The sequence below is a fragment of the Saimiri boliviensis genome, chromosome 3 (genome assembly GCF_048565385.1).
Source record: "Saimiri boliviensis isolate mSaiBol1 chromosome 3, mSaiBol1.pri, whole genome shotgun sequence".
Classification (NCBI taxonomy): Eukaryota; Metazoa; Chordata; class Mammalia; order Primates; family Cebidae; genus Saimiri; species Saimiri boliviensis.
Genome location: NC_133451.1, coordinates 41,288,975 through 41,314,257, shown reverse-complemented (window position 1 = coordinate 41,314,257; position 25,283 = coordinate 41,288,975). Strand labels below are relative to the sequence as shown.

Here is a 25,283-nt window from a genome sequence, read left to right as displayed (position 1 = left end):
GTGGATTTGATTTGCCTTCCTCTAATCAGTGACGTTGAGTTTTTTTATTTTCCATATGTTTCTCGACTGCATATATGTCTTCTTTTGAGAAGTATCTGTTCATATCCTTTGCCCGCTTTTTAATGGGGTTGTTTTTTTCCTGTAAATTTAAATTCCTTATAGATGCCAGATATTAGCCCTTTGTCAGATGCATTGTTTGCAAGTGTTTTCTCCCATTCTATAAGTTGTCTGCTATAAGTTGTGTGTTTACTCTATTGTTAGTTTTTTTTTTTTCTTTTTTGGTGTGCAGAAACTCTTTAGTTTAATTAGATTCAATTTGTCAATTTTGCTTTTGTTGAAATTGCTTCTGGCATCTTTGTCATGAAATCTTTGCCCATGCCTATGTCCTGAATGATAGTGGCTAGGTTTTCTTCTAGGGTTTTTATAGTTTGGGGTTTTATATTTAAGTCTTTTGTTTTGTTTTGTTTGAGATAGTCTCACTCCTGTTTCCCAGGCTGGAGTGCAGTGATGCAACCTCAGCTTACTGCAGCCTCTGCCTCCCAGGTTCAAGTGATTTTCCCACCTCAGCCTCCCAAGTAGCTGGGACTATAGGCATGCACCACCAGTCCTGGCTAATTTTTTTTTTTTTTTTTTTTTGTATCTTTGGTAGAGACAGGGTTTAGCCATGTTGGCCAGGCTGGTCTTGAACTTCTGACCTCAGGTGATTCACCTACATTGGCCTCCCAAAGTGCTGGGATTGCAGATGTGAGCCACTGTACCTGGCCTTCATTTAAGTCTTTTAATTAATCTTGAGATTAGTTTTATATATGGTGTAAGGAAAGGGTCTAGTTTCAGTCTTTTACATTTGGCTAACCAGTTATCCCAGCATCACTTATTGAATAGGGACTCCTTTCCCCATTGCTTGTTTTTGTCATTTTTGTTAAAGATCAGATTGTTGTAGGTGTGCAGTCTTATTTCTGGGTTCTCTATACTGTTTCATTGGTCCATGTGTATTCTTATACTAGTACCATGCTGTTTTGGTTACTGTAGCCCTGTAGTATGGTTTGAAGTTGGGTAGCATGATTGATACCTCCAGCTTTGTTCTTTTTGCTTAGGATTGCCTTGCTATTTGGGCTCTCTCTTTGGTTCCATATGAATTTTAAAATAATTAAATTTTAAACTGTTCATTGACATTCTGTGAAGAATGTCAATGGTAGTTTAATGGGAATAGCACTGAATCTATAAATTGCTTTGAGCTATATGGCTCTTTTTATGATATTGATTCTTCCATTCGGACCATAGAATGTTTTCCAAAATTTGTTTTGTCATCTCTGATTTCACTGAGTAGTGGTTTGTAGTTTTCCTTGTGAGATCTTTCACCTCCCTAGTTAGCTGTATTCGTAGGTATTTTATTCTAAAATAATTATTTGCCAGTCTGAGATGACAGTCTGTTAAGCCATAGGAAAGTAAGATGGTAAGGCAAGAAAATGCTGAAAAATTGTTGAGAATGCTCCAATTTAAAGTTACACAAACATTAACATTTTTTCTATAGAGCATTGAATTGGGATCTTATTAAGATGGCATGTGCCATATTAGAAATGGATCAATTGAACATTTAGATCATCAGTTTTTTCCAAGTAACTAAGAGTAGAAACAGATGTTGTACAGTGTGTGCATGTGTGTAAAACAGCATCGTCCTCTTGACTGGAAATGACATACTTGTTGGGGACCACTAGCTTAGAAGTTTAAGACATTCCCACCTGTATTGCTCCACACAGACTTGCTAAACTTCGAATTGTGGTAGGACTTGGCAGTCCTCGGGGATTGGTCTTTACTATACTTTTGTCACTTTCTTTGCCTTATGGACTTCCCTTTTCTTGTTTAACCTAATTTTCATTGAGCACCTTTAATTTACTAGGCACTGTGCTAGTGTTTTTGCAAGTGTTTTTCTCATTTAATTTTTTCAATAACTTTGAAATTTGGATGTTAACCCAATTTTAAAAGTAAGGATTTTGAGGCTTAGAGAAATCATGTAACTTGTCCAATGAAGCGATAGAATTTTGTCCTGTCCAGTGCTGTTGGCTCTGTATGATTGTGAAGAGTCACCAATAATAATATTAACATTTATTGTGCTTCTAGGTTGTACTTGCTCTGTGTCCTTTACGTTTACTAAATCTTATAACAACCCTTTAAAGTGTATTGATCTTATCCCTGTTTTACAGAGAGGAGGCAGGAGGGGTACGGTAACTTGTCCAAGGTCACAGCTGGGGCTGTCAGAATTCAAACAAGGCGTTTTGGCTCCAGATTCCTGCTTTATATCACTACTCAAAACTGCCTTCCCTGTCTGTTTTGTTTTGTTTTGTTCCCTAACAAAACAAAGCTATAGTCTCTCTAGCTATGGTTTCTAGTACTCCATCTTTGAAAGTACATGGCAAATCAATTGTATCCAAGTTTTTTTTTTTAGCAGAACTGTTTTGTTATAATATAATAATTGAGTACTATTAGAATGTCACTAACCATGCAGTCCTAAAGAATGTAATAGTATTGTGAGATAATAGCATCATATGAAGTAGTTTTCCAGTGAAATCACTGTTAAGAAATTGACTAGAAATTGTAAGAGTAGTTTAACAAGTTTATGTCAAACCATAAGGTGATAGAAAATTTGAAAGAATACTCCCTAAAATAAGGGAAATATCAAATAACAATTTAGACAGTTGGACAAAGAGCTATCTTTATCAAGGAGAATAAGGAATACATCTATTCATTCATCCATTCAGCAAGAACATCTGAAGTACACTTGAGGTGCCAGACATTCATTAAGATATGTATGAAGATGTGTGAAACTTTTGCTTTGGTGGTAATCATGTCTCGTATGTCAGTGGCTTAACAAGTAAGTTTGTTTTTCACTTACTCAAAGGCACATGATGGAGGATATCAGAGATTCAGCCTGAATCAAGGTTCTACTTTGGGGAGTATTGGTGATTATTGTAGCAAGGGTGGAGACGGGGGATGGAATCTCACTTCTTCTATGTGTTGGCGCAGAAGTAGTACACGCATCTGTTTATAGCTCAGTTTTAGAACTAGTGGCATGGCAAAGAGGTGTTATCTCAAGGTCCATGGCAGTGAGAAGCTGGATATTGGTGAAGACTGCTCATGGCTGCCAGTAATACATCAGTGAATGAAGCAGAGATTACAATCTAGTAAACTTTTCTGTATGCTATTAGATAATGTTTTTAAACATATATGTATGTATAGATTAAAATATAATAAGAATTGACTGCAGGTAAGATACTGAAAACTTAACCACCCCAGTGTATTCTAACTCGTGATGCTTTAGACAACTTAACATGATTTTCTATTTTTATTTTTTAATAACAGATAACACACATACTTGAAAATCCTCTAAAATTGATGGAGAACTCTTTTCTAAAAAGCTGTATTATGCTAAATCCTAGTTCTAATGATAAAGATCAAATTTGTTAAACTGATAGATATTTACCACTAAACATGTTCCCTCTTTGCTGTAAACTTGTTAATTTAAATACTAATAGACTTTATTCATTATGAAACAGTTATTCAAAGTCTACAATGTGTAGGAACCAAATACTGAGACTATGTTAGGGAGTAAAAGTAGCCATGATAGAGTTTATATTCAGTAGGGGAGATCAACATTAATCAAGTAATTACACTGGCAAGAATTTCTTGAACCCTGGAGATGGAGGTTGCAGTGAGCTGAGATCATGCCACTGCACTCCAGCCTGGGCAAAAGAGCGAGACTCGGTCTCAAAAAAATTTTTTTTCACATTAGGCTATTAATGAGAATTAAATGATGTACATGAAGTCCTTAGAATAATACCTGGTATATAGTAAGTGATGAATAAATGTTAACTGTATTATCATCTAGAGATCCTTTTGGCTAAGCAGTGGAAAATTGCAAGGAAAACAGAGCATTTGTGCAGATTAGTTAGAAGAATATTCTAGTTGTTAGTTTAAAAAAAATGAAGATATATTAGACTAAGTTAGTATGGCAGAGATGGTAAAAAGTAGGAAAATGAATTTACTATATTTTTAAGAGTAAAACTGACAAAACATCACTATCTAACATGCTATATACCCTCTTCTATCCACAACCACTGGAATGTAAGCTCCATGCAAGCAAGGGGTTTTGTCTCTTGTTTGTTACTATAGTCTCAGCAGCAGTAACAGGGCCTAGCACAGTCAGTGTTTAGTAATATTTATTGAGTGAAGGAATGGCTTGGATAGGAATGAACGGCAGACAAAGGTATAAGAATGACCCTGAAGTTCCTGGTTTGGGTAGATGAGTGGCATGTGTTTCCATGTCTGAGACAAGGACCAGGTCTTGGGTATTAAGGTCACCAGTTGCCTAGTGGACAGTGAGATTGCCAGAGAGATGTCAAAGAGGCAACCAGATATAACTGTTGAGCTCAGATGAGAATTTTGGCTGGTGTATACTTATGTACTGGTTATAACTGAAAGTGCAGATATGAAAGAGTTGGAAGAAGAGATTGTGGAGTGAGAAGTGAGGAGGGCCAGGGAGTAAGCCTTGAGCAATACCGTCGCTGAATAGCAAGTAGGCAGAGGTGACAAGCAGGGGTCAAGGTGCAGATGGAAAACCTGGCAATGGTGTGATAAATACCTAAGAAGGGAAGAGTTACCAGAAGGAGGGAGTGGTCAGCATTGCACACTGTGTATCCTGAAGTTCATAACACTGTTTATACGATACAGTTTATTGGTGTGCTGTTGATCTAATACTGATGATATTAAATAATTCATTAGCCCTCAGTGATGGTAAACGAATTCTGATTATGACTCAGTTGAGGTATTTGAACTCATAGAATAACTTAATTTTTTTCCGAACTATTGGTTTTAGAAGAAATAATCTCATCAAGATACAAAAGTTAGATGCTTTTATGCCGGTTAAAGTAAACCCTTAGTATAGTCAACACACTCGTTTCGTGACAAGGAACCTAATTTATTCTGTGATGGGAAGATACAGGAAAGAGATGCTCTTATGCAGGAATTCTCTGTAGATGGAAAGTGATGTTTAAGATTGCCTTGCGTTTCACTAAGATTAAATTTCCTCTTGGAAGTGGAATGTTTCATTAATTAGCTTTTATTTGTCTCCTTTAGATGGAAATCTAACCATTATCTCTCATATTTTGGAAACATCTGTGCCTCCTTTGAATATCTAAATTTACCTTGCACTGTTATTTTGGATCACTTTCTAATTTTTTAAATAATCTACGAATAAGCAAAAATAATATTTTTAAAGTTCCGTAACTACAGAATCTCTACTGATGCTACACATTTAACAGAGCTTTAAACATTTGAGAATCTTTTTTGGCAAACCGTGCTTGCTTTTGGAAGCAATAATATGCCTATAAAAAGTCAACATTAATACACTTTTATGAGTGAGTATTTTATACTGAAAAGGAGTGCTAGTGTGTTCTTGCATGTCAGTGTGGGACGAATCATTCTCAACAATTCTTTCGCAGAGGCATTTTAAATGGTCTGTTTGCATTTTGTGCAGTTCAGTAGCTGATTGTTTCCACGAACGGAGTGTACGCTGCCAGCTCTTAACTGTTCCTCTTGGGTGTTGCTGTACCCTGGAGGAGTGCTAATGCACACCTCTAGATTTTTCTCTTGCAGTGTTTTCATATGTGCACTGTGATTCTAAAAACTATGTTTTTTCTCAAATGGAAAACTTAGGAACTCATTTGTTTTACATTTGTTCCAACCCATGTTATAGTCAGGTACACACAGCTAAATTAGACTTCGGGCTTTATATGATAGGATCTTTGAGCAAACAGTTAGTTACACTCAGCACTCTTCTGCAGTGTTAATAGAGTCGGATGAGTTATACTCAATGCTGTAAGTTTAGACGGAAGCCATGGAAAACCTCTAAGTGAACCAGAGAGAAAATAGCTTCAACGGCCACTCAAATTCTCACCTTTCCTCTGACCTGTTTCTTCTTCTTCCCACTGCTATAAAACCTTGGCTATGCAACTCTTTAAACTTACCTAGACTTAGACTAACCTACTTGTTTATTGTTTAATTTTGTAGATGCTTCTGGGAGGAGGGAGAACATGATAAGATTAGGTAACTCAGTGACTTTCAGTTGCAAGTAGTGGGAGGAGGGAATGCTGGGGAGCAGTGAACAGCAGAGACTCTATGCCAGTGGTAGATGTCATTGGTTCAAGTCATTGACAGTCTTCAACACATCATTAAATTATAGAGGATGTGCTCAACCTAATGAGATAATGAATTTCATGAGAAGCTGAAAATATATCAATACTATTATTAAGTTGTGGTTATTATGTATCATTCTCTCAGGTAATCTACTTTTTAAAGTGAGTTATGAAAGCAAAATACTAAATCATCCTTTCAGTTCATACTTTTCTAGTACATTAAAATTTTAGACTTACCTGTGTGGCTGACGTAAGATCCTTGTGAGGACCCCAGATGTGTGCTCTCAGAAGAGGAGCACTCTATGGAGATGCTGGGGATTGTTCTTTCCATTTTAAAATTCCTAGGTGAGCTCTAATTCTTCCCATCACCACTCCCCCATCAATGTATACTTTAACAGTGACATGAATGAGAAAGGATAAAAACCGTGAGAAACATGAGCTACATCTTTGTTGGTATGGGTGCTCTTTTGTTTTATTAATCTCATTCACATTTTCACAGTTGTTCTTTTTGCTTTCAAACTTTAGAAACGACATAAAGCTGATAATGCAGTGAACAAGAAACAAACACAAGGTAAGAATTTTACATGTTTTTTTTCTCATATTTGTCAGATACACTTATAGTAGTATATACAAAGACTTCAATTAAATATAATTCAGTTGCAAATACACTGCATCTCAAGTTTTTGTTTCAGGGTAGATTGATTTTTGCTTTGTGGCGTTTATTCAGATGACACCTAAACTCACTTTAGAGTGATTTACAGTCATAATACTTTTGAAAGCCAACATCTTAAATATATTTAAGTGCTTCATAGCAATATGCTCTCAAATACAGTAAAGTCTGCAGCTGTTTCAGCAGTGTTAAATATTATTGTCTTTATTTTGTTTATAATCTACAGATGTTGTTCTAGAAAAGATATCTAGAATATAATCATATGTGATGTCACATGAGTGAAAAGCAGTTTGGAAACACTCTGAGTTGTATGTGCCAATTGGACAGATACTCCAGAAATAAAAATTTTTTAAAAAGAATACAACTAGACCTTTTTCTATATAGTGCATGGCATTGTGGCATGGCTCTTTTTGGATGGGGCTTATTTTGATACAGCCAAAAGCAGAATGATCTTTAATACAAGCAAATTGGCCATCATGCTCTAAGATTTTTTTTTTCAGTGCCCAGGAATGTGAGAAACAGACGTCTTAGCTCATCTCTGAGTTTGCCCCATTTGAGAATCTCATCTCTGAAGTTCTCTGATGTGGTGAGGATCAGTGATGTTTGCCAACATTATCTGGTATTTAAGAAGACTATTGTTACACTGCTGATATTTCTATGGAGCCCTATCAAAATTCCCTGCTTCTTTTTCACCACCTCCCACGAAAGGCATTATATGCTGATTTTTAATACATTTAAGGAAGACATATTTACTAATTAACCCAATTTGCAAAATAGATTATTTTATTATATAACACATAAGAAAATATAAGGTGGGAACTTCAACTTACAACTTATGAAGAGCTTATAATATATTTGTTGAAACAGGCACATGAAAAAACATGTAAAAGTGCAAAGAGATGATCTTTGTGGAAGGTGAAGGATTTGGACTACATGATCTCAGTTCTCTTCAGATTTTTGTGGCAAATCATGGTTCCTATGTCAATGCTATAGAAATTGGTAAGGAAAGAAAATTGAGGTGTATCTTGAGCTAGACCTTGAATTTTAGGAGGACATGGGATGAACAGAGAGGAACAGAGAAGACATTTTTATGTGTGGGTTGAGTGGGAAAGGAGAAGAAGGTTTTTTTCTGAACAGTAAGGAAGAAGACTGTAGGACTGCTTTGCTGAACCATTGTTAGACTGCCAGGTGCAACAAGGAGATTCACATCTTGTTGCACCTAGCAGGGAAACAAACATGATTCAAAAGGTAGGCTGGGGTTGAAGTCTATAGAGTCTTGAATGCCAAGCCAAGGGGATTCCAACATTTCTTGTGGATACTGAGTAGCTGCTGAAGGTTTATGAGCCAAAACAAGACAGACTGAATATGTGGATTAAAGATGGAAGGCAGAGTGAACTAGAGTAAAGGACTGTTAGAAGTCTGGGACAGAGGGGCCCGGGCGTGGTGGCTCACGCCTGTAATCCCAGCACTTTGGGAGGCCGAGACAGGTGGATCACGAGGTCAAGAGATCGAGACCCTCCTGGTCAACATGGTGAAACCCCGTCTCTACTAAAAATACAAAAATTAGCTGGGCGTGGTGGCGCGTGCCTGTAATCCCAGCTACTCAGGAGGCTGAGGCAGGAGAATTGCCTGAACCCAGGAGGCGGAGGTTGCAGTGAGCCGAGATCGCGCCATTGCACTCCAGCCTGGGTAACAAGAGCGAAACTCCGTCTCAAAAAAAAAAAAAAGAAGTCTGGGACAGAGCTACTCCAGGAGTTTAGTTGTGAAGAGATAACCACAGGAATTGAAAGGAAAAAATCTAGATATTTCAAGCCTGGTATTTTTGACAATATGCAGTTTTTGCATTTGTTGCTGTATTGCTCAGAATATTCAATAACAGCTTTTGAAACAGAAGTACATACATGCTTTTCCAACCCGTAATGTATCTTGTAGCAGAGGGCTCCTGTGTTCAGTGACTGGCAGTTACTGATTTTCAAGCCTTGGCTCCAGAAGCCAACATAGTACGGTTGAGTGTGGTCATCATAGCTGGGATGACTTTGAGCTACCACACAGGTGCTCCACCCTTCTGGGTACTTACTATCTCCAAAAAAAATTCCTTTGTCTGTCATTCAGGTTTTATTTTATTTCTTGATTATCCATCTTGGTTCATCAGTCCCCTTCGTAGACTGACAGGATTGGCCCTATGGATAAAAAGGAGAATTAGGCAAGTGAGAGGGAAGGCTTCTATAATAAATGTATATAGAACTCAATTCAAAAATAAAATATTAGGGCTTAGCTATAAAAGCCATTTTAGTCAACAAATACACTGCACATCTCTCGGTTTCTCATCCTAAGATTCAACCAATTGAAGATCAAAAATAGGAAAAAATAAAAATAACAGTGAGGCTGGGCACAGTGGCTCACGCCTGTAATCCCAGCACTTTGGGAGGCCAAGGTGAGTGAATCACCTGAGGTCAGGAGTTTGAGACCAGCCTGGTCAACAGGGCAAGACCCTGTCTCACTAAAAATGCAAAAATTAACTGGGCATGGTAGCACACACCTGTAATCCCAGCTACTCAGGGAGGCCGAGGCAGGAGAATCACTTGAACCCAGGAGGCGAAGTTTGCAGTGAGCAAAGATCATGCAGCTGCACTCCAGCCTGCACGGCAGAGCAAGACTCCATCTCAAAAAAAAAAAAAAAAAAATTAGAAAGTACAGTCCTCCCTCAATATCCATGAGGGATTAGTTCCAGGACCTCCCATGGATACAAAAATCCATAGATGCCCAAGTCCCTTAAATAAACTGGCGTAGTATTTGCATATAACCTACACATATCCTTTCATATGCTTTCACAGATTTTAAAAAAAAAAGCAACAATAAAAAAATACAAATTTAAAAATACAATATAACAACTGTTTACATAGCTATTTACATATTTACTATTTACATTATATTAGGTCTTATAAGTAATCTAGAGATGATTTAAAGCATATGAAAGGATATGTGTAGGTTATATGCAAATACTACACCAGTTTATTTAAGGGACTTGAGCATCTATGGATTTTTGTATCCATGGGAGGTCCTGGAACGAATCCCTCATGGATATTGAGGGAGGACTGTACTTTCTTTCAGACTGTATGAGGTAAGTCCTGTATCCAAGAAATTACGGCTTTTACGTTGGTAGTTGAATTTGTTTCCTAAGAGAATCGTATCTTTTTGTTTTTCCCTTTGCCTTATTTGAGTGTTGGTCTTCTTTGTTTGGCAGTTGATAGGAGATAACAAAAATGTTCGAGTAGGATACTGTTTGCTGTCAGATAATTCAAATTGCTTAACATAAAAGCCATCTGTTATTAGATCGGAATGAAATTCAATTTTATTTTCTGAATTGAGGCCGAAGTGGGTGTATAGGAGTGGGAAGGGAGGAGTGTTTTTGACAGGTAATTTTTGATGGGCATTAAAGCATCCAACTCAAATTTTCATTTTGTCAGTGTTTATCAAGTCCATATAATGTGTAAGAGGACGTTTTTTCCTCAGCCAAATGTTAACCCTTTTGTATTCACAAATAAATGAATATTTTCTTCTTACATGAGGCATCAGAGGGTAACACTCGTTCCTTGGCAACTTCAGAAATACAAACTTGCCATTTTCTTTCCAACATTTTCAACCATTTAACTGAAAACTAGTACCTATTCCATGCCTTATTTTCACTGATGAAGTAACTCAATCAGAATTGAATTGTGGAGCTGAGACCTAACTCACAACCTCACAGTTGTCAACACTACTTTTGGAAACAAGCCATTTATTGACCCAGAGATATATAAGTTGGTTTGATTGATGATTCAGTGACCTGACGAATGTAAAATTGTGTATTGTTTTCCAAAAACCTAGTTGCAGAGGAAGGACAGAGTAGATGGACTCTCAGAAGTCCAGGGATGTGAGTGAGTCTTGGTGAGTTTTATGATCCACTCCTTCCAGGGCATTGTGGCTGCTTCTCTTTGCTCCAGTATTTTTGTTATGTGATGGTTTGTGCATACTAGATAGAAACACTGTAGAGGGACAGTCCAACTCTTACTTAGCTTTGTGTTTCCAATAGCTCCCAGACCTGGGTCCTGTCTTAGCAGGTGCTCTCTGTGTGCATAGTAATTGATCAAGAAAATGAACCATTCTCTGGATAAATACTTGAGTATAGATAATAAAAGAAGAGAGACTGGAAATGAAAGAAGCCTTCCTGAAAACTCATTATTTGGAGTGCAAATAAGATGAAAAGCAGTATTTTCCTAACACTGTGTCCCAGACTGTCACAGTCACTGATAAAATCCAAATATAGCAGAAATTCTTGCCACTTTTTTACCTTCTCTGTCAAAGTCATTATATTATCATTTTACCTTTGCTTCACCTTCTGTTAACAAAATGTTTTGTCTGCTTATCACTTCTGTTACTCAAAGCACTGCCCTATTCAGAATGCCCTCATTTGCCTTGTATCTAACCTTTCTTTCGTTTCCTCTAATCTCTTCTGTCGATATTTGAACTCAGATTTTGGCACAGCCTCCTCCATGTTTCTACGCACACATGAGAGGCCATCTCTCATTGTTTTCTCTGAGCTGAGTTGTTCTGCCAAATGTATCTCTGCAGAAATTTATAAATTACAAATTTATAATTGTTATTATAATATGTAAATTGAAGCCAATTTCCATATGAATTTATTGTGGTGGTTGAGCTAGTTTTTATTTTAACTGGTAAAAAGTTGCTGTCGTTTTTTAATGGAATGCCGTGATGTCTAGCTTGCCAGTGTTTCAAGTGGAATAACAGTTTCGTCTAAAATCACAACATGGAGGCCTAAGAAAGGATAGAGTTCAGGTGCAAACTGAGGTATTTGGGAAAACTTTTAAATGCTTCCTAATGAGTAAATTTGCTTTTTTAAAATCCCAGTTTAATTCCCTGGAGGATGGTCTGCACACATTCTGCATATGAGAATCAATGCCATCTCTGGCACGCCATTGATCAACTGGTTTGATACTAGAGTTGAATGAAGGCTACATTGTTTAATATTGTACCTTATTTTATTATGATAGTAAGCATTAGATTAGAGTAAGTATTTAATACAGCAGTTTTGTTCTAATTATTTAGAAAAGGGCGCATGAAGTTCTTTTAAACTAGGGGCATAGCTAAAAATAAAAAATCTACTCATACTCACCTATATCTTCCTTCCCCAGAGCTACATCAATCAGCCTTTCCTGAATGGAGTTGAGTGAGTGATGGCTGATAGCCACTAACAAGGCTACTTCCCTGCAGGGCACATAGTTGCTTATCTCCCACTGGAAACCATTTCACCTTTAAAGTCCTTTGTGAAAAAGGTGTTGAGTTGGTGTGGATTGAATGTGTTTCAGGTTCTTAAGCATGAAATGACCTACTAGCAAGGCAGAGTTCATCTGGTTCAATTCATTCAGGGGTGTATTATGTTAAGGGACTTAAAATAGCAACATCTTTCTGTGTGCTGAAAAAGAGAGTATTGCTCCTTTTTTGTCTCTCTGGAGGTACCTCCACATCTGATCCATTCAGTAGACCTGAACATATATTCTGCTATGTGTGTATTGGCTTACCTGTAAATGGTTTTTACAAAGTAGTGTTTCCATGATCCTAGGGACTTAAAATTGAGCATATTTATGGCCTAAGTAATTTCAGACATCCATAATATTTTTAATATTTTCAGATTATCAGAAAGATCTTCATATACAAATACTAAGATCTAACAATTGAACTGATTAGATGTCTTCAGCAGTAGCTCTGGCTGAAGAGGAAATATTTGTGGAAAGACAGCCCTGGGTTGTCTTTCATTGTTTTATTTTTTAAAGTTGCACACAAAGGAGTAAAACCCATTAAGGAAACGGGAAGATGGTTAAAGTGAGAAGCCTGATTTTAGGGTTTGCTTTGACTTTGCTCTTCACTTTCTTCTTGTATGTGCATACTCCACTCACACTGTCTTTTATTTTTAAATGTAAACCAGGTGGTTTGCTTTCATGGGAATTTTTCTCCTGATTTTGCCAGACCCAAATAAGTTACATTAACATATTTTCTGGGAAAAATAGGTGTGATTCCAAGTTGGAACATTTGTTATTTTACTTCGGAAAATCATTATTGAACACCTTTTTTGTATAGTACCCTGTGCAGAAAATGCAGAGAGAAGCCAATCATGCTCACCATACAGGAAATTATAATCTGGTAGGGACGATAAGATGCAGGCTGATACAATTCAAGGTAAAATAATAATAATAATAATGTAACAAGGGCCGAATGAGAGATGTAGCGATTCCAAAATACCATCTGAGGGGTTCATGAAGTAAGAGTGGAACTTTGGTTAGCAGAGATGAGGGTGGCAGCTGGGAGTGATAGGGTGAAAGGACTAACATGAGCATTTCTGTGGAAGTGGGAAGACATGAGGTGTACTCTGGAAATGGCAAATAGTCTGTTGAGGCAGGGCATAGAATACATGTCATGAGATGATGGGAGCAGGGACAGAAAGGTAAGTCAGGGTCATTTTTTGGAGTCTTTTTAAAACCAGGATGAGGAGCTTGGATGGAATTCTGAAAAACATGGATTGGTTTCCTCTTCTACTTTTGAAAAAATTTGACAGCTGTATGGAGAGGTGGTAGGGAGAGGCACAGAGAGACTTATTTTCTTATTGAGGAGGAGGACAGGCTGTGTCAATTAGAAGGCAAAGGAAAGCACACAGTGGATAGATTCATCTGGACATAGCAACAGAGAGACACCCAGTCAAATACCAAGTGCTACTAAATCAAAAGAGGACCAGGACTGAGACACCCACTAAATCCAGCATTTAAAAGAAGTCACCATTGTTCATTGTTCTTAACTAGAGAGTAGTTGTGGAGCTCTGAAAACTGAAGCCAGATTGGAAGGAATTGTGGAATGACTGATGGGTGAGGCTGTGGAGGGAGATTTTTCTTTCAAAGAATTTCTCAGTTAAAGAGGAAAAAGTGAGGGACTCATGACTGTGGGCAGGAATAAGAGAAAGCTGAGAATACGGTATTGCTGGTCATTGTACTCCCATCACATTGTGCCTCTGATATTGATGTTTCACAAGCCATTGGTTCTCAAATATAATTGTGCATTAGAATCCCCTGGAGCATTTGTTAAAACACAGATTGCTGGGACTCATACCTAGAGTTTCTGTGGGCCTGGAGTGGGGCCCCAGAGTTTCATTTTTAAACTCTCAGTGACACTGCTGGTGAGGGGTCATACTTTTAGTACAGCTCATTTCAAGGTTGTATAAATGAGTTGATAGTAGTAGTAACCAACCAATTCGACATCAATATATGTATTATTATATGTATTACATGGTGGAAAGAGGAATTTAGGAAGTTTCCACTGTCTTTTGTGTCAGTAGACACTAATGGTTCAGCCAAGCACCTAGCGGTTTAATATAACCTTTACAGGCAGGTTTCTACAGAAGACTCTTCTTGTGCCATGTCAGTTTGTGCCACATTGAAGCTTGTGCCCTAAAGTTGTCTTTGGAAGTGAGGGTCTATATAGTGAAGAAAATAATGCCTTAATGTTGACATGTTGGCTTTTGCCGAGGTCAAAGCCATGGTCTCAGCAATACTCCAGTCCTTCTTGATGACCTCAAATTCCTCTTAAATGCTGACTCAGAGAGAGGAATTGGAACACCCTACGTTTTCTGTGGTTTTTCTGTTCTTCTATGACAATAGTAGTGCCCATTGTCTTTTCGATGACTTGCCTTTTTTTACCCACTTACAAAATGATAGGCCCAGCGCAGCGGCTTATGCTTATTATCCCAGCACTTTGGGAGGCCCAGGCAGGGGGATCACAAGGTCAGGAGTTAGAGACCAGCCTTACCAACATGGTGAAACCCTGTCTCTACTAAAAATACAAAAATTAGCTGGACGTGGTGGCGCACACCTGTAATCCCAGCTACTCAGGAGGCTGCGGCAGGAGAATCACTTGAACCTGGGAAGTGGAGGTTGCAGTGAGCCGAGATCACGCCACTGCACTCCAACCTGGGCGACAGAGCAAGACTTCATCTCGGAAGAAAAAAAAAGAAGAGAAAAATGATACTATTGCCCGGGTAGGGCACCGCAGTGACACTTTGGCAGTGGCCCCAGTGGCAGACCATTCTGATTGGGGTGATGGGTGGGTGGCAGGCTTCTCTGAGAGAGGCTGGTGTCAGAGTGTAAGTGAGCACCCACACCTGTGCAGTATTTGATTGAGTCCTGAGAAACTGGCCACTTCCTCCAGGGCCTTTGACTGAGGAATTCAGGATGTACTCTAACAGAATGTTTTCACTTCAAAAAAGAAACCTATGACAACAAAGCTGTTACCTTGTATCCTGCTAAGTGAAAATAAATTACATTTTAGGTGATTGTTAGTCTGAGCTGTCCTGTGGCAGGATTGTCAGACTAATTAGGCTGTTTGAAAACTATAGCAGGTGTGTTGGGTTGGAACTGGGAAGAGGTGATGGAGGATTTCTGCATTTAAAACAATGAGTTGTCAAAGCACAATACCACCAGCCATTCTGACCATCCTGTCATAACTTACTCCTACTTCCTTTCACCAGCCTTCTTTAATCATCTCCTCCAGGCTCACCTTCTTAACTCTTTCCACGTATTAGAGGAAAATAATCTTCCTAAATGAAGGTTATTTGGAGGAACACAGTCATCTCCTTGTTGAAATCTAATCCGGTTCAATTGTGACTAGTTTCTTAAACACATTCTAACTGTGCAAAATTACTTTGGCCTTGGCTGTGTAATGTGAAGTTTACTTAATTTTCTACTGAAATGAATACATTTAAAAAAAAAGAAAGAAAAAGAAAGAAAGAAAGAAAGAAAGAAAGAAAGAAAGAAAGAAAGAAAGAAAAGAAAAGAAAAGAAAAGAAAAGAAAAGAAAAGAAAGAAAAACTCTAGAATGAGAATAGCAGCTCAATTACTTTTGGCCCAACAACCCAAAATGCTCATCACAGGCCCCGACATTGTTTCTTGCTTTCTCTAAACAGGTTACTGCTGGGTCAGAGGAGGTCAGTGATTTAAAAATAGCTAGATGCTAATTCAGTGACTGGCATAATACATATGGTAGTATTTATTTTCATTGTTCTAAGGACTTGGTGTTTAAGAAAGATAACAATGAATTATAGGATTGACTTGTTTCCTTGGCCAGCATTCAAGTCTTGATTTGTATGGAAACTTTTTTTAATATTGTGAACAGATTTTTAACTTCACCACCAAAGTATACTCATCTATATTCCAAGATGAGTTTAGTCTCAGGTTTGTGTATTTCCTTTCTTCATTTCTGTGTTCTGGTTTTGTGTTTCAAGAACAAAATGGGGATGGGTTAGAATTATGTCTTCATTTCTAAGGAGTCTACCAGCACTGCAGATGGCACAGGCCGAGCAGCAAGTGTGGAGCAACAAGGTTCTGTAATACTTTCAAAGAAATGTTACTCTATTTAGTTAGGATTCCAACTCAGTGTAGAAATGTAAAAGTATATGATAAAGGTATACTTACCGCTACTGCCTTAAGAATAAATATCAAATACTCATCAGATTGACAAAATTCAAGGAATTGATAAGTTTGTACTTGTCTCAGTTTATAGTCAGTGGAAATTTATACATTGCTGGTAAAAGTGTGGAGTATGTGATAAAGTTACAAACTCGAATGCCCTGGAGTCAGCAATGTTCGTTAGGGCATTCTCCCTCATAGTATACAATCATGTGAATGTATTTCATTGCTGTGGTGGTAGAAAAAAATGGAAGTCAGAATTTGCACCAGGAGGAGAATAGTTGAATGCTTTATGATGCAGCTGTTGTGGAAAGTTGAGTTGTCTCACACAGGGTGAGGACAGCTCTGTGCCTGTCTCTAGGACACCTGGAAGTGTGATGCTGAACACTGCCTAGGATAAGGATGAGACGAACCAGCTGGTGATTTATAATGTGCTGTTTAAGGTTTGAAACTCCCTTGTAGCCACCCAAGACTAGCTTCTCTACTTAGTTTAAGCATATAGAGATTGATAGCTTAACTAGTTTAACTGGCTACACAGTTTGCCTTGGCTAGTCAACCAGAGAGTAGAAAAGATTCCACTGGAGACTTTCTCCTGGGCTTTCCTAAAATTAAGTTTTGACATACATACCATGGAACTTCAAAGTCAATGTTGAGGGTGAAAGAGAAGGGATCCTGGGGAGCTGTGCCTGTCAGTCTCCCAGGATTCTGATACCTTTCCGGACTTTCATTTTCCTGCTGTACCCTATCCTTTGCCTTGAGTAAAGTCTTTTGTGAATATATCCTGTGAAGTCTTGTGAGTCTGCTTAATTATCCAACGCATTGTAATTGATGCATCTATGCCATGGGGTATTTTCCAAAAATGAGTTAAATATCTCTGCTTTTCATTAAAGTATTTATGACATGTTGAGTGGAAAAGCAATTGGCAGAGAAATTTTAAAAGGGAAAGAGAAAAGAAGAATGTCTATGTTTGTCTAGAGAAAAATGTGTAAGAATTCATCAGTTAGTACTCCTCACTGTGAGAAAGTGACCTTGAGAAGAGGAACATCAGCTTTCACCTTGTATGCATACCTGTCTCTCTGGAAACATGTATTGATTTTGTCATTTGATAGAAAACATTGAATATTTAAAGGTTTCTTAGATGTGTAAATTTTTTCTAAGTCTTTCTCCAGTAATGGATTGAGAGGGAACATTTGGGTGGAGAGGAGAATGCACTGTTTGGCTGGAGACAAAGATTTGCAAAGGGTTGGTTGGAGAAAGGAGGTAAATAAATTTGAAACTGGAGAGAAAATTGATCAGAACAAGGTTGAGGGAAAATGAGCATGTATAGAAGATGGAGGCATCAGGCAGATTTGGAGGAGCACAGCAGAAGTGCAACAGATTTGGAGGCGGCTTTCCATGTAAGTGCCACTGGCATCCATTCTCCATTATTGAGACTCCCTGGCATCATCTGTTGGATCTGAAAAACCTGTTGTGACACTTCTCATGTGTTAAGCAGAGCCCAATAAAGTGGATCAGGGCTATTTTTACATGTGAACTAACAAACATCTGCAAAGTCACAGCATATTGAGGAGGGCTAGATTAAATTACAGAGCTGGAAGTGGGGGCCCTGAGCTGATGTCAGAGAACAGTTTGTGTTAGTGCCTCTGAGGGTTACATAACCATTTCTAACTGCTTGCACTGAAAATTGGTTTAGTTACTTATAAAACTGAGATATCTATTTTAAGCAAATGTTTAAATAATTCATTGGCATCTTTTCAGGTAGCTATTTTTTAATTCAGTTATAGTTCACATACCATAGAATTCACCGTGTTAAAGGATACAGTTCAGTGGTGTTTAGTGCATTCACAAGGTTATGCACTGATCATTGCAGCCTTAATTCCAGAACATTTTCATCACTCCAAAAAGAAACCTACACATGTAAGCAGTCTGTCTGCTGTCTTTCTTTCTGTCTCTTTCTTACTTGCTTGCTTGCTTTCTGCCTTTATTCCTTTCTCCCTTTCTTTCGCCCCTTGCAATCACTAACCTACCATTTGTCTCTATGGATTTGTGTGTTTTGGCATCTTATGTACGTGGAATCATACAATATGTGGCCCTTCGTGTCTGGCTTCTTTCACTTAGCATATCTCTGATTCATTCATGTTGTTGTATCGGTCCTTACATTCTTTGTACAGCAAAATCACATTCCATTTAATGGACATACCACATTTTATTTATCCATTCATCAATTGTTAGACATTTGAGTTGTTTCTACTTTTGGCTATTATGAATAATGTTTCATTGAATATTCATATACAAGTTTTGTGTGAACATATGTTTTTCATTTTCTTGGGTATACACCTACTAGTAGAATTTCCAGGTCTGTGGTAACTGTGCTACTTTTTGAGAAACTGCCAACGTATTTTCCTATATAGCTATTTATTAAATGTCATGTGCATGTTATTTTTAACATGAGCCCTACTAGGTAGTAGAGTTCTATCTTTGGTAAGTCTGTAACTGTTACGATGATTTTATATGATCTTATAACAGATAAGAATATTAATGGATTCAGCATTCCACCCAGCTGATACTTAGCACCTTTATGTCAGTGTGTGCTATGTGATAACACTGGAACAGTAACAGTGCATATAATAGAGGTTTCTTTTCTCACGGATCTTACAATCTGGGGGAAGACACAGCCCTGAAATAATGCTATTTAATTAAATATACAGTAAGACTGTGATGCTGTGGTAAGTGCTCTAAATGAAAAGTGCATGGAGCTCATTTAGATTTGGGGGTAAGGAAGAAGAACTGGGTGTCAACACAATGTAACCCAAAAAAGTGCTGTTAAAGCTGAGATCCAGAAGGTGTGTGTATGAGTTAACTAGGTGAGGATGGAGGGAAAGAGCATTCTAGGCATAGAAGCATGTGCAAAAGATTTGAGGCAGCAGAGAGCATGGTGCCCTCACTACAGAGGGCATAAGGAAGGGTGTGGTGGGAGTGGCAAGAAGCAGTGATGGGAAAGAGGCAAGAACTGCTTCATAAAAGGCCTTGTAGATGTTTGGATTTATTTATGAGCCTAGGGAAGCCAATTGAGGAGTTCTGAGCAAGGGTTGACTCAGTCTAACTTGTGCATATGGACTGGTACATAATAATATGTAATTATTACGTATATGTAAAATCATCATAGATAATCCTTATTGCTACATTGTAGAAACTGAATTTGAAAGAGATTGAGAATGAATGCAGGGAACTATCCTGTGGCTATTACAGACTTCCAGTTGGGAGGTAGTTCCTTGAACTAGGGGTGTTGATATTGGTGATGATGGAGAAGATTTTAAAATATTGGCAGATTTTGACATGCTTAAGGCATAAAATCAACAGAACGTTTTTAGTGGTAAAAATTATTCCAGATTTTCAAAGGCATTTTTCTACAAGAAAGAGTTTTAAAAAGGGATAAACAGGAAAGCATATGAGCATAATAAAACTGCCAAAAAAATCATAATGCAGCATTGTTAACAAAAAGAAATAAAGTTGCTTTGCAAATATTGCTACAGAAACAGCAAAACAAAGGTTGAAACAACTATACTAAAACAAGTAAGTGCATATAACAAAATTACAGGATGACAAGGTCATTGTACAGAAACAATGCATTTCTGAATACTGCCAATGACTGGAAAATAGAATTTAAAAAACCCCTTGTGATATTAAGAGAAAAATAAAATATCAAGAATCAAATCTAGTAAAAGACCCATCCCTGAAAACTACAAAACATATCCAAGAAAAATTAAGACGTAAATAAATGGGGAAGATAGCTTGTCCATGCATTGGAAAACTTGGGACCCAGATGAAATTCCAGGAGATAGTATGTTCTCTGGAACTTAGTCCTCCTGAAGTCTTAATCCTCATGTCAAATATCTTGATTTTAGAAACATTGGACATTGATTTAAAAAAAAAAAGTATTACAATTGGGAGAATTACTAACATGAGATAGGATCAGAAGGAAATAAATGGCAGTAAAGAGCTCTAGATACTATTGACTAGTTTTTTTCTAAATCAATCCAAACTTACAGCACAGTCATTTTGTGTCATGTGTCATTTGAACTTGGGTGTAGCTGATTTGAACAGGACTTTACCATCTCTCTGTTACCATCTCTCTTATTAAATTGTGACCACTGTGTTTTACATGATTAAAGGAGAGTATGCTCTCATTTATTCTTTTTTTCTTTTTCTTTTCTTTTCTTTTTCTTTTTTTTTTTTTTTTTTTTTTTTTTTTTTTTAGGCAGAATCTCACTGTGTTGCCCAGGCTGGAGTGCAATCTCAGCTCACTGCAACCTCTGCCTTCCAGGTTCAAGTGATTCTCCTTCCTCAGCCTCCTGACTAGCTGGGACTACAGGTGTGTGCCACCATGCCTGGCTAATTTTTTGTTTGGTATTTTTTAATAGAGCCAGGGTTTCACCATGTTGGCCAGCCTAGTCTCAAACTCTTGACCTCAGGTGATCTGCTCACCTCAGCCTCCCAAAGCAACTGTGCCTGGACCTCATTTATTCTTTATGTTTTGTTACAACTGATTTTGAGGAAAATACTGTTGGACTCTAGCTTTTGAGGAAAATACTGTGGACTCACAGCACCTCTTGCTTTTCTACCAGAGGCTTTTTTGACTCTCAGTCAGATGCTCCAAACCCTACTGCTCCATGAGCAACATAGAACCAGGGGATTTACTCCTGGGATCAGTTTGGGTGAGCTCTGCAGGCATTAGAGTTTTGTGTTTCGGGATACAGGGATCAATTTTAGGTGCCTGTGCTTTAGATCCGTGGTCTGTACCTGTGTAAGTACTATAAAAATTGGCACTTTATCTTGTTCATACAGTTAAGATAGTATACCAGAATACTTTTAGTTCTTTAGCTTAGGATGATTATTATTTTATAAATTAGTGGAGTTGATTCACCAAAATGCACTGTGAGATATTCATTTTATAATCATCTGGATGTCCTATGTGCCAAAAGTGCTGCAAGTATAAGAAATAAAAAAAATGGCTAAGACACAATGCATGTGTTCAGGGAATTTAGAAACATGTAAAGATAATTTAATTAAATAGTTTATGTTGTGATACTGATTTTAAGACATTTTGTTTGTAATTAATATTAAATTTTCTATTTAACATTTTGGGGATTATTCAGGCTTCATCATTCCCAACATCAAAAGAAACTGAATCAAATATTTTTGTACCAAAAAATTGTTTATTTTCAAATATTTACTGAGTAGCTACTTTGTACCAGGTACTGTGCTATTTCCAGGGAACATAATGTTAACTATTTAATGCTTTCCCTCATGGAATTTATGTCTGGATAATTTGTTGATGGGCCTTGACATATTTCTGTCCTTAAGTACTAAATGCTGTACCATCTACCTCACATGCTATTATCCTGTTTTGTATTTTTATTATTATTTTCTACTGTTTATTAGCATATTTAGTGTTACAGCACAGATATATCACAGGAAAAAAATGTCTACTGGATAACCCTACTGATGTGAAGCAGTAGTGAAACCCTAAGAAATACCCGCCCCCCCCCATCATAATTTAGTAGTAGCCTCCTCTTTGGGCTTTTTTTTTCTTTTTTTTCCCCAGAAAACCAAATATAGAAAATTTGGGTTTTTAGGGCTGGGCGCAGTGGTTCATGCCTGTAATCCCAGCACCTTGGGAGGCTCAGGCAGCAGATCACTCGAAGGTCAGGAGTTCGAGACCAGCCTGGCCAACATGGTGAAACCCTGTCTTTACTAAAAATATTTAAAAAGAAAATTAGCCAGGCATGGTGGCACATGCCTATAGTCCCAGCTACTTGGGAGGCTGAGGCAGGAGAATGGCTTAAACCTAGAAGGTGGAGATTGCAATGAGCAGAGATTGCGCCATTGCACTCCAGCCTGAGCCACAGAGTGAGAGTCCATCTCAAAAAAAAAAAAAAAAAAAAAGGAAAAAGAAAATTTGGGTGTTTTTTTTTCTTTTGCATTATTATAAACCTAAAGGTGCAAATTCTTTCTCTTTTGACTTTATCTGTTACATTTTAACTAAATTATTAGACAGCTATTATTCTGTGCTTGTGATTCTTTTTTTTAAACATCGCTACTGTTGTAACATCTGAAATGTTTTTAAGCTTGTCACTTCCATTTTCACATCATTTTTGTGGCTTTCTCCTCCAGCTGAGCCCCATAGTTCCTATATGTGCTGAAGAAAGCCCTTGGTAACACCAGTGAGATTGCCCTCTGTTAGTGATATGTTATTATGAGAGCTAAAATATATGTTGGTTGTTTCTAATTATTTGTGTAATTTTATATACTCTTGCTATCATAATTAGATTTTTAACCTATAAAAATTGCTACTAGTTATTTTGACTGAAGCCATTCATTTAAAATGATTATTTCATCAGAAATGGCTTTTTCATAGTAAAAAAAAAAAAAAAGTTTTTTAAAATGTCAACTTTTCTCTTTCCAGTTTTGAGAAATGGTGCTTGGGAAATTGTCCACTGGGAAAAGGTATGCATTAAATTTTATTTTGTTCTAGGAAAACAAATGCACAGAGGTGTATTCCAGTAGATGTAATTTTTTTGTATAATATAAGCAAATGTCAAGAATTCTATAAAAGCTATTTAGTAATATAAATATGCATGGAGTCTTCAGTTAGATACATTTAATATTCCTGCTATATTCTAGAAAGACTTATTTTGAAAAGTAATATCTAGAACTTTTTGTTTTTTTAGAGTATATTTTGAGTACCGTTTTCATAGATTTTATTTAACCATGAACTGTTTTGTGTTGTAATTTTTTGCTTTAATCATCTACTGTCCAAGTAAAAATAAGAATTTGAGTTCTGATGTTTTACTTCTGCATATTTTACTTCAAAATTATATAGTGAGACTAATTACATTTGCTTACCACTAATTCCTTTAAAACAAAAATTTTACAAATTAAGCATTGTTCTCTAATGAAGTCAGTTCTATAACATCAAAGGTTAATTTGCTTATAGGACCTCTAACATGACAGTTAGTGGTTTGAGTCATAATTTAATGAATATCATTCAGGTGTTCATTTTTTTTCATACTTCCCTTTCAAAAGGTAAGCAATTATTATTAGTTCTCCCTTAGTTCTGGAAGAAGATTTAAAATCTAGTCATCCACAAATTAATAGCTTTGGTAACATTTTTGAGGCTGAGCCACTTTTTTGAGGCTGAGCCACTCTTCTCAGGGCACTTTATTTCCTGGGATTGCCAGGATGCTAGAGGTGTATCTCACAGGACGATAACTTTGCTAGGATGATAGAAGTGTAACGAACAGTTTATTTGCACTCTGGTACTTCCCAGCTGGCTTAAGTCCATGCCCTTGATTCTACCTTGTCATGGTCACGGTCACCTTCTATTTCCGCAGGGGATACCTTGTACCCCCCAATTAAAAATTAATTAAACTTTTATTCATTTTCAGTCAGTGGCTAGAATAGAAACTGGCATTTCTTTCATATGCTTGAAATTTTACCCCTATTTTTTCTTCGGTTTTTGACATAAGAGCAACAAAAAGGAAAATACCTTGGTTGTGCTTTATTTCCTTCTGTGATAGTAATCTTTTTTTAGAAGGACAAAATAAAAAAACAAAAATGTTAAAAACAGTTTCAAAATAAGTTTTTTAATACTCTTTTCTAGCACCTATGAATTTAAACATTTTAGAAAGAAGACAGGTAGGATATAATCAAGGATAAGACGAATTTTACTATAATATTATCTTACCTAGGGTTGTCAGTGTAGGTAACATAAATATGCATGCTAATAAATAACCTAGGCTGCTTGCTCAGAAAATAAAAAACAGAAAGTCGGGAGATAATCATGTCACTCTAAACCTTTAAAATGTCTTATTTTCCTAATAAACAATTATTATTTCAAGATTGCGCTAACCTACCTGGACTATTGTAACTCTTACTTTTCCTATTTTTGACAGACAAAAAGCCTAAGTTACCAGCCAGAGCTACCCATAATAATAGCATTTTCAGTCGTCTTGCAGCAGTGCCACACCTGACCGTGGCATCCCATTTTGAGATAGACAGAATTTGAAGTATTGCCAGAAGTCATCCAGCCCAAAAGAGTTGAAGTTATCTAATAATTAGAATTGTAGAAATAATTAGAATCACGAAAAGTTGGCTCAGTGAGGAAATCATGATAAATCTTCAAAAATCAACAGCATTCTTATGCTGGCAGTATCAAGTGAGAGAATAAAGTGAAGAAGAGGTCTCATTCCCAGTAGCCTATGGGATGCCTACAAATAAATTTTAATGTAGGTGTATGACCTTTGTAGAGAAAGCATCCAAACTTTAGATATTAAATATTTATACAAATTTACAAATATGTCATATTCCCAGAAAAATTAAAAATAAAATATTACTTGTTCCAAATTATGAAGTAGTATGATTCCCGGAAAATTATATTTTCCTCAAGAATTGACTGTATTATTCATCTGATTTGCAAAAATAAACAAGAAAGTAGAATATATTTTGGAGAAATGAACAGTATACAAAGATTAAAAGTGAAATAGAAAGTCAAAGTTATTAAAGTACTGTGGATTGTTTGCAAAAATAGACATTGATGAGTAGAATAACATGGAACAGATTTAAATAGTATAGAATAAAATACAGTATCCTGAAATAAAACCCATTTAAAATTTGAAAAAGGCAGCAATTATTTTTAGAAGTATTGTCACAGATTAGCAATTTTAATAAATATTATTTAAATATTTAGTTTATATCTAAGTCACAACCTATGCTAAAATAAATTTCAACTGACTAAAAGAGTTAAATATTAAAACAGTTTTTAGAAAACATACAAAAGAATAAAGGCTTTAATAACTATTTGAAGAAGAGCAATATCTCAAAATCTATGGAATTAGATTATGTAAATTTTTAAACTAA

At 36.8% G+C, this 25,283-nt stretch overlaps 1 protein-coding gene across 10 annotated transcripts in view; it reads left to right on the top strand.

Moving 5' to 3' along the window:
• The window catches only part of ATP8A1 (ATPase phospholipid transporting 8A1), a 249,992-nt gene that overhangs the window by 36,162 nt on the left and 188,547 nt on the right, over positions 1-25,283 (top strand). For all 10 annotated transcript variants that reach the window (XM_074396074.1, XM_074396072.1, XM_003940967.3 and 7 more), the window contains 2 exons: positions 6,714-6,759; positions 22,831-22,871. In XM_074396074.1, coding sequence (XP_074252175.1) covers positions 22,840-22,871 — 32 coding nt within the window. In that variant the 5' untranslated portion in view covers positions 6,714-6,759; positions 22,831-22,839. The remainder of the gene's footprint in view (positions 1-6,713; positions 6,760-22,830; positions 22,872-25,283) is intronic.